Source organism: Rutidosis leptorrhynchoides, chromosome 9, assembly GCF_046630445.1.
Source record: "Rutidosis leptorrhynchoides isolate AG116_Rl617_1_P2 chromosome 9, CSIRO_AGI_Rlap_v1, whole genome shotgun sequence".
NCBI classification, from domain to species: Eukaryota; Viridiplantae; Streptophyta; class Magnoliopsida; order Asterales; family Asteraceae; genus Rutidosis; species Rutidosis leptorrhynchoides.
Window position 1 is genome coordinate 295,875,649 of NC_092341.1, and position 13,683 is coordinate 295,889,331.

At 35.1% G+C, this 13,683-nt stretch overlaps 1 protein-coding gene across 3 annotated transcripts; it reads left to right on the plus strand.

The window, feature by feature from the left end:
• The first annotated feature begins 7,424 nt into the window (after positions 1 to 7,424).
• On the plus strand, positions 7,425 to 9,357 carry LOC139866966 (uncharacterized). Of its 3 annotated transcripts, none has more exons than XM_071855270.1 (2): positions 7,425 to 8,464; positions 8,958 to 9,357. In XM_071855270.1, the coding sequence occupies exons 1-2, from the start codon at positions 7,552 to 7,554 to the stop codon at positions 8,966 to 8,968; spliced, it is 924 nt and encodes a 307-aa protein (XP_071711371.1). In that variant the 5' UTR covers positions 7,425 to 7,551; the 3' UTR covers positions 8,969 to 9,357. The 3 variants fall into 3 exon arrangements, with proteins under 3 accessions (XP_071711371.1, XP_071711374.1, XP_071711373.1); XM_071855273.1 differs by having other exon boundaries at positions 8,961 to 9,357; XM_071855272.1 differs by having other exon boundaries at positions 7,426 to 8,464; positions 8,995 to 9,357.
• Positions 9,358 to 13,683: the final 4,326 nt, after the last annotated feature.

Here is a 13,683-nt window from a genome sequence, read left to right on the forward strand (position 1 = left end):
TTTGCTACTTATGAATCTAAACTAATTCTAATTTCATGTTGTTATTTGTCTATGAAAAAAAAAATTGATTATGATTATGATTATGATTTATGTTGTTCATCTTTCTGAAAATAGAAAATGTCAAACTTATCAAAGCTTGAGTTTGATGCCTTAGACGTATCGGGAACAAACTACACATCATGGGTTATGGACGTAGAAATAAATCTTGGATCATTGGGTATTCTAGAAACTTTAAAAGAAAATAATACTTGTTCCGATCAAGATAAATTAAAATCAATTGCTTTTATTCGCAAACATATTGATACCACTTTAAAAATATGTTTCTCACTATCAAAGATCCACATGTTTTATGGGAAAGTATCAAGAGTAGATTCGATAATCAAAAGGAAATATTACTCCCAGCTGCGAGGGAAGAATGGAGAAATCTAAGGTTCCAAGATTTCAAAAAGGTAAGTGAATACAGCTCGGCCATGTTCAAGATCCGTTCAAAGCTTCAATTATGTGGTCAAGAAATAAGTGATGCTGATATGATGGAGAAAACTTTCTCCACAATGCATTCTGCAAACATAACTGTGCAAGAAAATTTAAGATTGCAGAATTATAAAACTTTTTCCAAACTTCAAACTTATCTCTTAATTGCAGAAGTTAATAAAGAATTACTGATGAAAAATCAAGAATCTCGTCCTACCGGTGCTTCCTGAAGCTAATGCTATTAACAATAATAATAATAAAAGAAGAAATGCACATGGACGAGGGCGTGGACAAGGTCGTGGCCATATTGGCCAAAACCATCATCATGGAAATTACCATAACAATAATAAAAATCATAACTATGTTCGAAATCACCCTTATGGTAATGGTCGTGGTGGTGGTCGTGGTCGTGGTGGTCGTGGTCGTGGACAAAGAAATAATAATCCACAAAATTATAAAATTCAAACACCATACAATCCCACAAATCACAATGTTGAAGAAGGCTCTTCAAAGAATGTTGAAGATTCTTGTTACCGATGTGGTAAAATTGGCCACTGGTCTAAAAACTGCCGAACAAATCAGCATTCTGTTAATCGGTATCAAGAATCCCTAAAAGGAAAACGAAAAGAAGCAAATCTTGTGGATGACCTTGATACAAAAATCACTGAGCCAACTTGTAACTACTTTAATGAATAAATTTCTAATATCTATATATATATATAGATATCCTATTATATGTTTCCGTTAAATAAATGGTTGTAGATTTTCAATCTACACCATATCTAGTTTACTACATATTTTCTTATTATGTGCTATCGTTTGTAACATGTTTTGAATGTAATATATTGATGAATTATGTACTCATTATTTGTTTCTCATTTTTTTTTTTTGAAGTTCATGATGTATACTGCTGGAGTAAAAAATCAGTCAAATGGTGGAGATATTTGTATTGCAGACAGTGGTGCCACTCACACCATACTCAAATCTAAAAAATATTTCACAGACTTGAAAGCAACGGAAGGAACTATACATACTATATCAGGTCCTATGGACTTAATAAAAGGAATGGGAAAGGCAAAATTCATGTTACCAAACGGTACGAATTTTCTGATAAATAATGCCTTATTTTCTCCCATGTCAAAGAGAAATTTGTTAAGTTTCTCTGACATATACCAAAATGGATATGATTATCAGTCAGTGACAACAGAAAATGAAAAATATTTAAGTATCACTGATAAGAATCGTGTAATTGAAAAACTACCAAGACTTCATTCTGTTTTACATTATACACATATAAATGTACCTGAAGTAAATGTGGTAGTTAAAGAAAAATCATGTGATCCTGTAATGATCAGTTTGTGGCATGAGAGATTAGGCCACCCAGGATCAACAATGATGAAAATAATAATACAAATACACATGGACATCCATTGGCGGATCAAAGGATCCATCATGATGCACTTATCCCATGTACATCATGCTCACTTGGAAAGTTGATAATAAGACCATCACCTCTTAAGGTTGAAAAAGAATCACCAATGTTTCTTGAAAGAATTCAAGGTGATATATGTGGACCAATTCATCCACCATGTGGACCTTTTAGATATTTTATGGTTCTAATAGACGCATCTAGTAGATGGTCTCATGTTTGTCTATTATCAAGTCGAAATATGGCATTTGCAAAATTTATTGCTCAAATTATTAAATTGAGAGCACATTTCCCTGATTATACTATTAAAAGGGTGAGACTAGATAATGCCGGTGAGTTTACGTCTCAAGCATTTAATAACTTTTGCATGTCTATTGAGATTATTGTTGAACATCCCGTTGCCCATGTGCATACACAAAATGGTTTATTAGCTGAATCATTAATTAAACGATTGCAGCTAATAGCTAGACCATTGATAATGCGAACAAAACTCCCAGTATTTGTATGGGGCCATGCAATTTTGCATGCTGCATCATTGATTCGCATTAGACCAAGCGCAAGTCATACATATTCTCCCTTGCAACTTGCTTTTGGCCATCAGCCAAATATTTCCCACCTTAGAACATTTGGTTGTGCGGTTTATGTCCCTATCGCACCACCACAACGCACTAAAATGGGTCCTCAAAGAAGGATGGGAATATATGTTGGATATGAAACATCTTCAATAATAAGATATATTGAACCCATGACGGGTGATGTTTTTACAGCACGTTTTGCTGATTGTCACTTTAATGAAACATTATTCCCTAGATTAGGGGGAGAAATAAAAAATAAAGAAAATGATGTTTCATGGTGTGAACCTCAATTAATGTATCTTGATCCTCGCACAAAAGAATGCGAGATCGAAGTTCAAAAAATAATGTATATGCAAGAACTTGCGAATAAATTGCCCGATGCATTTACAGATACAAAAAGAGTGACTAAATCATATATACCAGCAGCAAATGCTCCAGCTCGAATTGAAATTCCAAAAACTGGCAATAATGTCATTCTTGAGTCTTTGCCACGCCAGAAACGTGGGAGACCAATTGGTTCCAAAGATAAAAATCCTCGAAAAAGAAAATCAGTTGATAATGAGGTAAAAGAAAGTGTTCAAGAAGAACTACAAATCAATACTCCTTCTGCAGAGGAGATTGATGATGTCAATACGAAATTTTCAATCAATTATGCACATTCAAAAATATTATGGAACCGAAATGAAATGAAAAATCTTGATGAGATATTTTCATATAATGTTGCATATGACATCATGAATGATGATGATGATCCAGAACCAAAATCTGTCATGGAATGTCAAAATAGACATGATTGGGATCATTGGAAAGGAGCAATACGAGCTGAATTTGAATCGCTCAATAAAAGAAAAGTTTTCGGATCTATAATTCTCACACCTAAAGATGTGAAACCTGTGGGATATAGATGGGTTTTTGTACGAAAAAGAAATGAGAAAAATGAAGTTACAAGGTATAAAGCTAGACTTGTAGCTCAGTGTTTTTCTCAAAGACCAGGAATTGATTATGAGGAAACTTATTCTCCTGTTATGAATGCAATTACTTTTAGATACTTAATCAGCCTGGCAGTTTCTAAAAATTTAGAAATGCATCTCATGGATGTTGTGACTGCTTATCTTTATGGATCACTTGATAGTGATATATATATATATGAAGATACCTGAAGGATTTAAGGTATTAGAAGCAACCAATGCAAAACCCAAAGAAATGTACTCAATCAAGTTACAAAGGTCTTTATATGGGTTGAAACAATCGGGTCGCATGTGGTATAAACGATTAAGTGATTACTTGATAAGCAAAGGGTATACCAATAATCTTATTTGCCCATGTGTTTTCATTAAGAAAACAACATCCGGATATGTGATCATAGCTGTTTATGTTAATGATCTTAACATCATAGGAACAGATAAAGAGATCCATGAAGCCATTCAACTTCTAAAGAAAGAATTTGAAATGAAAGATCTCGGAAAAATCAAGTATTGCCTTGGTTTACAAATTGAACATATGCCTAATGGTTTACTTGTACATCAAACAACATATACTGAAAAGATTTTAAAACGTTTTAATATGGACAAGGCAAAACCATTAAGTACTCCTATGGTTGTTAGATCACTTAATGTTGACACTGATCCATTTCGTCCCTGTGAAGATCATGAAGATATCCTGGGACCAGAAGTACCATATCTTAGTGCAATTGGAGCTCTTATGTATCTTACAAATTGTACAAGACCTGACATTTCTTTTGCAGTTAATTTGTTGGCAAGGTTCAGCTCAGCTCCTACCAAAAGACACTGGAATGGGATCAAACACATATTTCGATAACTTCGAGGAACTACTGATTTAGGATTATTTTATTCTAACGAATAAAAACAAGATTTGGTTGGTTATGCAGATGCAGGTTATTTATCTAATCCACATAAAGCTAAATCTCAAAATGGATATGTATTCCTAAATGGAGGTACCGCAATATCATGGCGTTCTCAAAAACAAACACTTGTTGCAACATCATCAAATCATGCCGAAGTGATTGCATTACATGAAGCTACTCGGGAATGTTTTTGGTTGAGATCAATGACGCAACTCATTACTGATTCTTGTGGACTAGAACGCGATAAAAGTCCAACAACTATATATGAAGATAATGCAGCTTGCATAGCACAGATGAAAGAAGGGTATATCAAAAGTGACCGAACAAAACACATACCTCCTAGATTCTTCTCATACACTCAAAATCTCATTAAGGACAACCAGATTGAAATGAGATATGTTCAGTCCAGCAAAAACTCTGCTGACCTTTTGACCAAAGCACTTCCAACTGCTATTTTCAGAACACACGTTCATAATATTGGCATGAGGCATGTTCAGAAGATGTAACAATTCAGGCGTTGCCTACTTGAGGGGGAGTCAACTCTATGCTGCACTCTTTTTCCCTTAGCTAAAGTTTTATCCCAATGGGTTTTCTTTAGCAAGGTTTTTAACGAGGCAGTACTAGTTATTCTATAATAAAATTGTCATCCAAGAGGGAGTGTTATAAAAGTCATGGATGCTAATTTTATTATTATTATAAACATTGTATATTAGTTTTTTTTAGTATATATATGTGTGTTATGAGCACATAAGGTGCACACCAAAAACATATATAAAACACCTACTTCTCTCATATTCCTTCTATATACTTATTAGTAGTCTACAGTCAAGAACCAGGCCATTAAACGAAGTTATAAGCCTACAAAATTATAACATATACATGTTAAACGGGTCAGTTCTACTTTTTAGATTTAAAAGTAAAATTTGACTAATTTTTTTCTAAAATAAATAGAGTAATTAAAAGTAACATACTGAGTATCAGAGTAAATTAGAGATTTCATACTGCGTACATATGTTTTAATAACAGTTGAAAAGTTATGAATGGTTCTCAAATAAATCGAGCAAAGTACATGTGGATTGGACTAACTGGCTAAATTCTCCTAATGAATTCGTCGGCTCGCTCACAAATAGAAGTGGAATAGGTTGAAGACCTTAAGTTGCATGTTTGCTTGCAGCAATTCTATTTAATTCCCTATTTTATAATTGATGTATATGTATATAGTTAGGTCTCACTCGTGATCTAAGCTCTGTAAGCTCATAGTTCTTCGAATACGCACCATGTTTGTTTTATAAGCAGCTGGTAAAAGGTCAAAATGGGTTGGGGTAAAGGGTCACTTTATCGTTGTTTTTCTCAGCACTGTGTTACCTAGCCAGCCAACTTGTGTTTCAAGTAAGATCTATTAGTATGTTAGTTAGATGGTGTGGTGGAGGCAGCCCTACTCTCCCCCCCAACACCACGCCGTTGGCACCACCACTCCCTCCTCTCCGCCTAGCACCTCGCCCACCTTCCTCGTCCTTGCTTCTTTCTTCCTTAAGTAGATTGCAGGACGGATGAATGTCAAAAAACGCTACCATGACATAGTACATTTTGTTCCATTATTTGTAACACACATATTTAATTAATATAGTGAGTCACAAATTTATTTAAGAAATTATGTCATTGTTGGTATTATTTAGTCCTTGGTTAGTTCACGTAAGGAACCGTTGTTGATGAATCGCTGATGTAACGGCTAGTCTTGAAGAAAAATTATGTCACTATTGGAATCACTCTTGTAATGATGAAATTTGGATGCACACTGTTACTATGTTAGATGTATAGCTCGTGTACTGTGTAATCTCTTTTATAATAATATAAATATAAATATAAATTGATTGATTTCTTTCGTTAAAATATTTACCTTCTATAAATACATGCATATATTTTTTAGATCGAAATTATAATATGAAAATTATAAACAAATAAATGACATATGACATATATTATATATATTATATACCTATATCTAAAACGTAGAGTGCAAATGAATAGTACTATTCATTTCTTCACTTTTCGCAAATTTAGTCCCCTAACTTTCATTAAAATACAAATCGAACCCCCCACTTTATACGTATATTTTTTCTCAAATTTCACAAGCTTAACCCCTAACTTTTATTAAAATACAAATCGAACCCCCACTTTACTAACTTTTTTTTTTACTAATATTCAATTTTCACAAACTTAACCCCCTAACTTTTATTAAAATACAAATCGAACCCCCACTTTATACGTAAAGTTTTTTCAAATTTCACAAACTTAACCCACTAACTTTTATTAAAATACAAATCGAACCCCCACTTTACTAACTTTTTTTTTTTAAATAAAACCCGAACGCTAAAAGAAGCAACTTTCACAAAAGGAACAACCCTTCAATGTTATGTCGAAAAAAATTCTTTTTTACAAAATAGATCAAGATTTTTTTTTTTTAACTCGCATTCAAAATGGAGCCCCCGGCGCGAAGCGAGGGCTCCACAACTAGTATATATCTAAAAGGTAAAGTGGAAGTGAATAGTCATATTCATTTTTTCACTTTTGAAAAACTTAACCACCTAACTTTCATTAAAATACAAATCGAACCCCTCCACTTTATACGTATATTTTTCCCCAAATTTCACAAGCTTAACCCCCTAACTTTTATTAAAATACAAATCGAACCCCCACTTTACTAATTTTTTTTTTACTAATATTCAATTTTCACAAACTTAACCCCTAACTTTTATTAAAATACAAATCGAACCCCCACTTTATACGTAACGTTTTTTCAAATTTCACAAACTTAACCCACTAACTTTTATTAAAATACAAATCGAGCCCCCACTTTACTAACTTTTTTTTTTTTAAAATAAAACCGAAACGCTAAAAGAAGCAACTTTCATAAAAGGAACAACCCTTCAATGTTATGTCTAAAAAAATTCTTTTTTACAAAATAGATCAAGACTTTTTTTTAAACTCGTATTCAAAACGGAGCTCCCGCCGCGAAGCGAGGGCTCCACAACTAGTTTTCTCTATAACCTAAATTATAAACAATGCATAAATACAAATATTGATTTGGAATCACTATTAGCCATTAGAAATTAGAAATCCAAGATAATAAAAACCTTCCCACTTTTAATTTTTCTCTTTCACTTCAATTCCTTTCTTTTTCCTCCCATCACCTTGCTCCCACCACCACCACCATGGAATCTAGCAATAGCGGCAGCTTTCAGTCATCAAGCGGCGCCGCCGGCGGGGGTGGCGGCACAGGCGCCACCCCCGATATTGAAGAATACGATTCAAGAACAACAACTCAATCGACTTCTTCTTTCTTATTTAATCCTTCCGCCAATTTACACAACCACATCTTACAACCACCATCCATCAATACCACCTTCTTTAACCCCAACCAGTTCCAAGATCCCGATTCACTCTGGACCGGTCCGGTCCACCCAAACCGGTCCAACCTCACAAAATTCAGTAATACGGGTAATACCTACCATATCAACCCTCCTAACTCTAGAGACACAAACACAAAAACGGGTCATGGATCGGATCATAACCATCAACTGGGTGTAACAAATAAGAATCCGAAAAAACGTACACGAGCTTCCCGGCGAGCACCAACCACCGTGCTCACTACCGATACAACTAACTTCCGGCAAATGGTTCAGGAGTTCACCGGAATCCCCACCGCACCATTCACCACCGCCGCTTTTTCTAACCGTCTCGATCTTTTCCGGCCGACGGCACAGAAACTTCAACAACTACAACAGCAGCCACCATTTTTGAATTCAACTCATCCGGGTGGCAATAATTCTAGTACTACTACAAGTAGTTACAATTTACCCCCTTCTAGTTTACATGAGTTTCAAAAACAACCCTCAACTTTGATGGATATGCAAAACTCGATGGTATCTTTTCAGTCTCTATTACAAAGTACACTTTCTCAACAATCTAATGATTTAAGTGGATATCCGAGTTCTTCTGATAAAAGATGGATAGACGAGAATGAAAAGTTGGAAGATTATGAGGGGGCATTGAGTAATTCTCAAAACATTGGGGGCTCTAATTTCAATTCCGGTGAAAATGTTGGTGGTAGTGATCAATTTCAAGGTAATGAAGGTCCATGGATTTGTCCTTCTAATTAGTTAGTATAAGTATTTTTATTTATTAATTTTTTGTATAACTTTTAATATTTATTTTGTCTTAATATATATACACAAAGTTATACTCGCACTGTAGTCTCTTAACGCGCAAATTTGTTAATACTCCGTAGTTGTTTAAGCATAATGTGTAACTCATTAATCATACATTCATACGTACATATACACCGATACGTATTGCTCAAATATATATACGATTGTTTAATATACATAAACATTTGATACTTTACATTAATATTATTTATTTATTTTTATATTTATATAAAATAAAATTAATTAATATTAATTAATGGAGTATACAAGTAGTTTACGGAAGAACGTAATGATATTTGTTGAGACGTTATAGTCGTTAAAAATCCACTAGTTATGGTACACACATATATAGGTGAGGAAACAATTATTTAAGTTTTGTTTTTGAATGTATATTACATTTTTTTTAACAGCAGTACGGTAACCACACACGCGTTTATCTCCCTGCAGTTGCATAACTCGCCTTCAACTGTTGCCCAGGAGGAAACCCGGCTTAATCTGAGGGCATGAGCGGTAAAACCCCCTTCATCAACTGCCGCCGCAACGCGATGTGCGAAATGTACCATTGGGTGGAATTCAATGGTAAAGGGGCAAAATTGTGTGCAATACTGCACCCCACGAGAATCGAACTCATGACCTCTCGCTAAGAGTCATGTCACTACCACATGTGTGTTACTGTATATGATTTAGTTAATAGAATCGTTACATCTCATGATCTAAAGCATAGTTTATACCTTATATGTTGCGAAAAATTAAAATTATTTCATTTGTACATGTGGTTGTCTTCATAATAAAGCTAATATTGATACTACTAAAGTTATATTGGATATATTGTTATTGTTGACCTACCCAACTATATATCTATTTTGTTGGTGTATCATACGTAGTATAAAAAGGGTGATGATTCTTTACCCTACTATGTATTATATTGTATGATGTACGTCAAAAAAAGTGTTTTAGAATATTGCATTATTGTAAATTATGGTTGTACGCCTAAAATGTGATGACCTATGGTTAAAATTTGAAGGTGCATACATCACTTGCCGTAAGCTAAAAATTGATTTGATGGCGAATATTATTTTTTGGGTTGGGTTAATGTTGATGTGAGTTTGTCATGATGGTTGTATGACATTATCATGCTCAATTTGACACCTTTTGGTTTTGGAATCATGACAAAATCTATCCTTATGTCATCACATGATTCTATATTCATTACCGAGTACCAATTACCTTTGCTATATGAAAAGTAGAACGAAAATTAGTTTCCAACAGAATAACATGCCAATTAGTACGTGATCTGTTAAAATGTAAATGCCCATCTGCTGCAGTTGAGATCATTAATCAATTTGGATAAATATACAACTTGTAAATACCTAAAAATTACACATGGTTAATAAAATCTATGTAATCTGTTAAATTAGTGTTGCATTTTACTAGAGATGTTGATCAAGCCAAAATTGACTTGAGTGCAATTAATTGAAATGACTAACCTTCGGAAGGGATTCCTCCGGTTAACGTGATGGGTATGAGGGGTGTTGTGGTGATTGACTTTTACCGAGCCTCCAAGGTGAGCTTAGAAGAGTGATCAGTAGTGTTAAGTGCGATCCCCTTGAATGTGTGATTATGAGTAGTATTTATAGGCATAAGATGACGGTTACCAAGGATAACCGCCACTAGCCCACTAACCCACGATTACCACTCCTGGAATCCTTTAATCATGCCCCACTACCTACTCCACGTTCTCCTAATTTGTCGGACGGGTAAGCATCCGAGTGAACCAAGTCAAATGAGTAACGCTACGCTACGGGTGACGTAGCGTAGGAATAATCGTGGCTTAAGAACAAGGTTGACTTAGCAGTAATCTAGCCTGAAGTTGAAGGCAGGGGTCCAGCTGGGAGATACGTCATGCGTCGCACGTGACGTCCATGGCGGGACGTACGTCATTAAGTCCCCCCAGTTTGGTTGGAATCGAAATGTCTTTGATTGTGACCAAACTAAATTGAGTAAAATATTATAAAAAAGTCATCATTACTGACACGCCGTAAACGTCAAATCCTGTTCCCCGTAGGTCCTACTAGGAAATGACGTCAGTAATCATTGTTTTTACAGCCGTAACAATGAAACGCCGCGAATCCAACGGTTGTGGATCGGCCTTAACATGACACGTGTTCGATCAGGATCAAAGCCCAATAATCGAGCTCACGGTAAATTTGCTCTATAAATACAACGCTTTTACCTCTTCATTTTCACGCCTTTCTCTCCGCCTCCTGATTATTTAAATAATTTCTTATTTGCTTTCTCAAAAAGCGTGCCGGTTACTTTCGAAGGTAAAAAATTCTAAAAAATGTCTAAGGCTAACGTCGCTACAGAAAATACAACCGTCATGACGGAGCAGATGGAGAAATTCATAGATGAGTATCCAGTACTGCGTGACGTACCGACCATGGTTGCGATTCCCGGGCAGCGTGCTGATGAGCCGTCGCAAAACTATTTTACCCTCTATTGGAAGGCGGTTGCATTAGGCAATTTACGCTTCCCGTTAAGCCCGTTTGCAGTGTCTGTATTAGAGCACTACCATATTGGCGTTTCGCAACTTCATCCACATGCGTGGCAGTGTGTTACTATTTTTGAGATGTTCTTCAGAGGACAAAACAGATCGGCAAGTTTGAACGTGTTCCGAGCGACGTTCAAGCTTACTTCGTCGGGAAAAGGGTGGTACACTTTCGAGAAAAAGTGCAACTTCACCACTAAGAAGTCTCCGTCCCTCCACGACTGGAGGGGCATGTTTTTCTTTGCACATACCGACCTGTTAGGCGAAGAGCGTGCCCACCTCGCACAATGGCATTCTACGCGTTCATCTGACGTCTCCAAGACTCCAGACCTCAACCAGGGGGAGCAGGAGTTGTTTAATTTATGTAAGGATGCTACGCTCGAGATGCGTCCTTATGGTGAGGTGATGCTGAAACTTTGCAACGTTCAGCATTATTGGCCATGGAACGACAGGGTGCCATTGATCCTATGCGACGAAAGGGGTATGCTCTTCGTGCCGTAACGTCTTTAAATTTTTAAGTGTTCTTTTCGTATCGTTTTCCTAACCCTGTATAATTTTTGCAGAGATGGAATTCAACAGAGTTCTCCGCCGTCCCAATCTTGATGGCGTATCCTTCAAAGGATTCCCGAAGGCCAACCTTCCAGAAGGTCATCCTTTGAAGGGTGGTGAGGTTGCTGCTGGTTCATCCACCAACACTGCCAGCGACGTGGTAACGACACAACCTACAACCGGCTCAACTCCTGTCACCAATCCGGATCCGATATCCATCGCTGTTCTCACAATTCAACCGGAACAACAACTACAACAACAGAAACGCCCCCGCTCTCCCTCAAAAGTGACCGTCCCGATTGGTGGTCACAAAAAGAACAAGACGCCACGAGAGGTTGCAGAAAGCAACTTGAAAACTTTTGAGGAGATTTCCAGCAAAGGTGGGTATTATGAAAACCCTGATAATAACCCTGCTACTTCACCAGAATCCTAATGGGAGAAACTAAACAAGTTTGTTATTTCTCCAGGGTTACACATGGGAGTCCCCGTCGTCCATCTTCAAGATTCATCCGATGCCCAAGGAAAGGCGTCGGAAAAAGACAAACTGACGGTATCCGGTTCCGGCGGCGCGTCCGGCCAACATTCCACCTCTCTGGAGGAGCCTTATTCTCCTGATTTTGGAAAACAACCAACTTTCAGCCACATGGAGACTATGTGGAACGTGTCTCATAGCGATGCTCTGTCGCAATTTGAGTATCTGCAACGGATTTGCCCTCCGGTGCTTTATGAGGCCGTCCGAAAAATGCCCGATAGCGCCGCTTGCCGCGCCAGGGTGCATCACATTTATGAAGGGTTGGTGCTGACCCGTGTCGAGCTGCAGCGGACCATTGAACTGGACCAACGCGCCCGCCGCGCGAAAGCTGACGGTAAAGAGCTGAATGCTGAGATTGTCCAAGTTAGGGAGGAGCTGAAGCGGGCTAAGCAAGCCGCTGCCAAAGCAGCAGGTCCTAAGGTGTGACGACCCGGAAATTTCCGACCAAATTTAAACTAAATCTTTATATGATTCCGACACGATAAGCAAAGTCTGTAATGTTGAGTCTCGAAAATTTTAGAACGATATTCATATATATTAACTTTTGACCATTCCCGACGATTCACGAACCAATGTGTGAATAATTATGTAAATATATATATATATATATATATATATATATATATATATATATATATATATATATATATATACATAGGTGTATATACATAAGTGTATATATAATAATTTAATTTAATAAGTATACATTATGCAATTAGAATTAAAAATGTAAGAAAACAAACAAAATAATTAAATTATTATTACAATAAATATATGTAAATAGATATATAATATTATTATGAATCTATATAAATAAATATATAGATATATATAAAAGACTTCTATTAATAACTACTATATTGTAACATGTATAAAATATATAAATATTAATTATTAAACTATGATATTATATAATATAAGTAGTACTTAATTAACAACATATTAGAGCCAATCATATAAATATTTATTTTAATAGTATTGTTATTACTTTCAATATTAATACTAATATTAGTGTTATTAATGTTATATATATATATATATATATATATATATATATATATATATATATATATATATATATATATATATATATATATATATATATATATATATAGATGCAAATGTGTTATATATAAATGGTTGAAGTATTATCATTATCAATATTACTAACATTAATAATATCAGCATTATTATAATTAGTATTATAATTATTCATTAATATTATTATTATTATTAAAACCATTATAAAATCTTTATTTTCTATATACTTGATATTATTATTATTAGTATTATTATTATGATAGTTATATTTATTACTAAGATCAATTATATTATATAAATAATATATGTACAAATATATAAAAACAGATATATCTATGTACATATATACCAATTTATATATATACAGATTATATTAGGAATCAATTTGGAATTTATATTATATATAGATATATGTATGTATTAAAAGCAGAATCATATAGAATTAATACAAACTTATACGTATTAA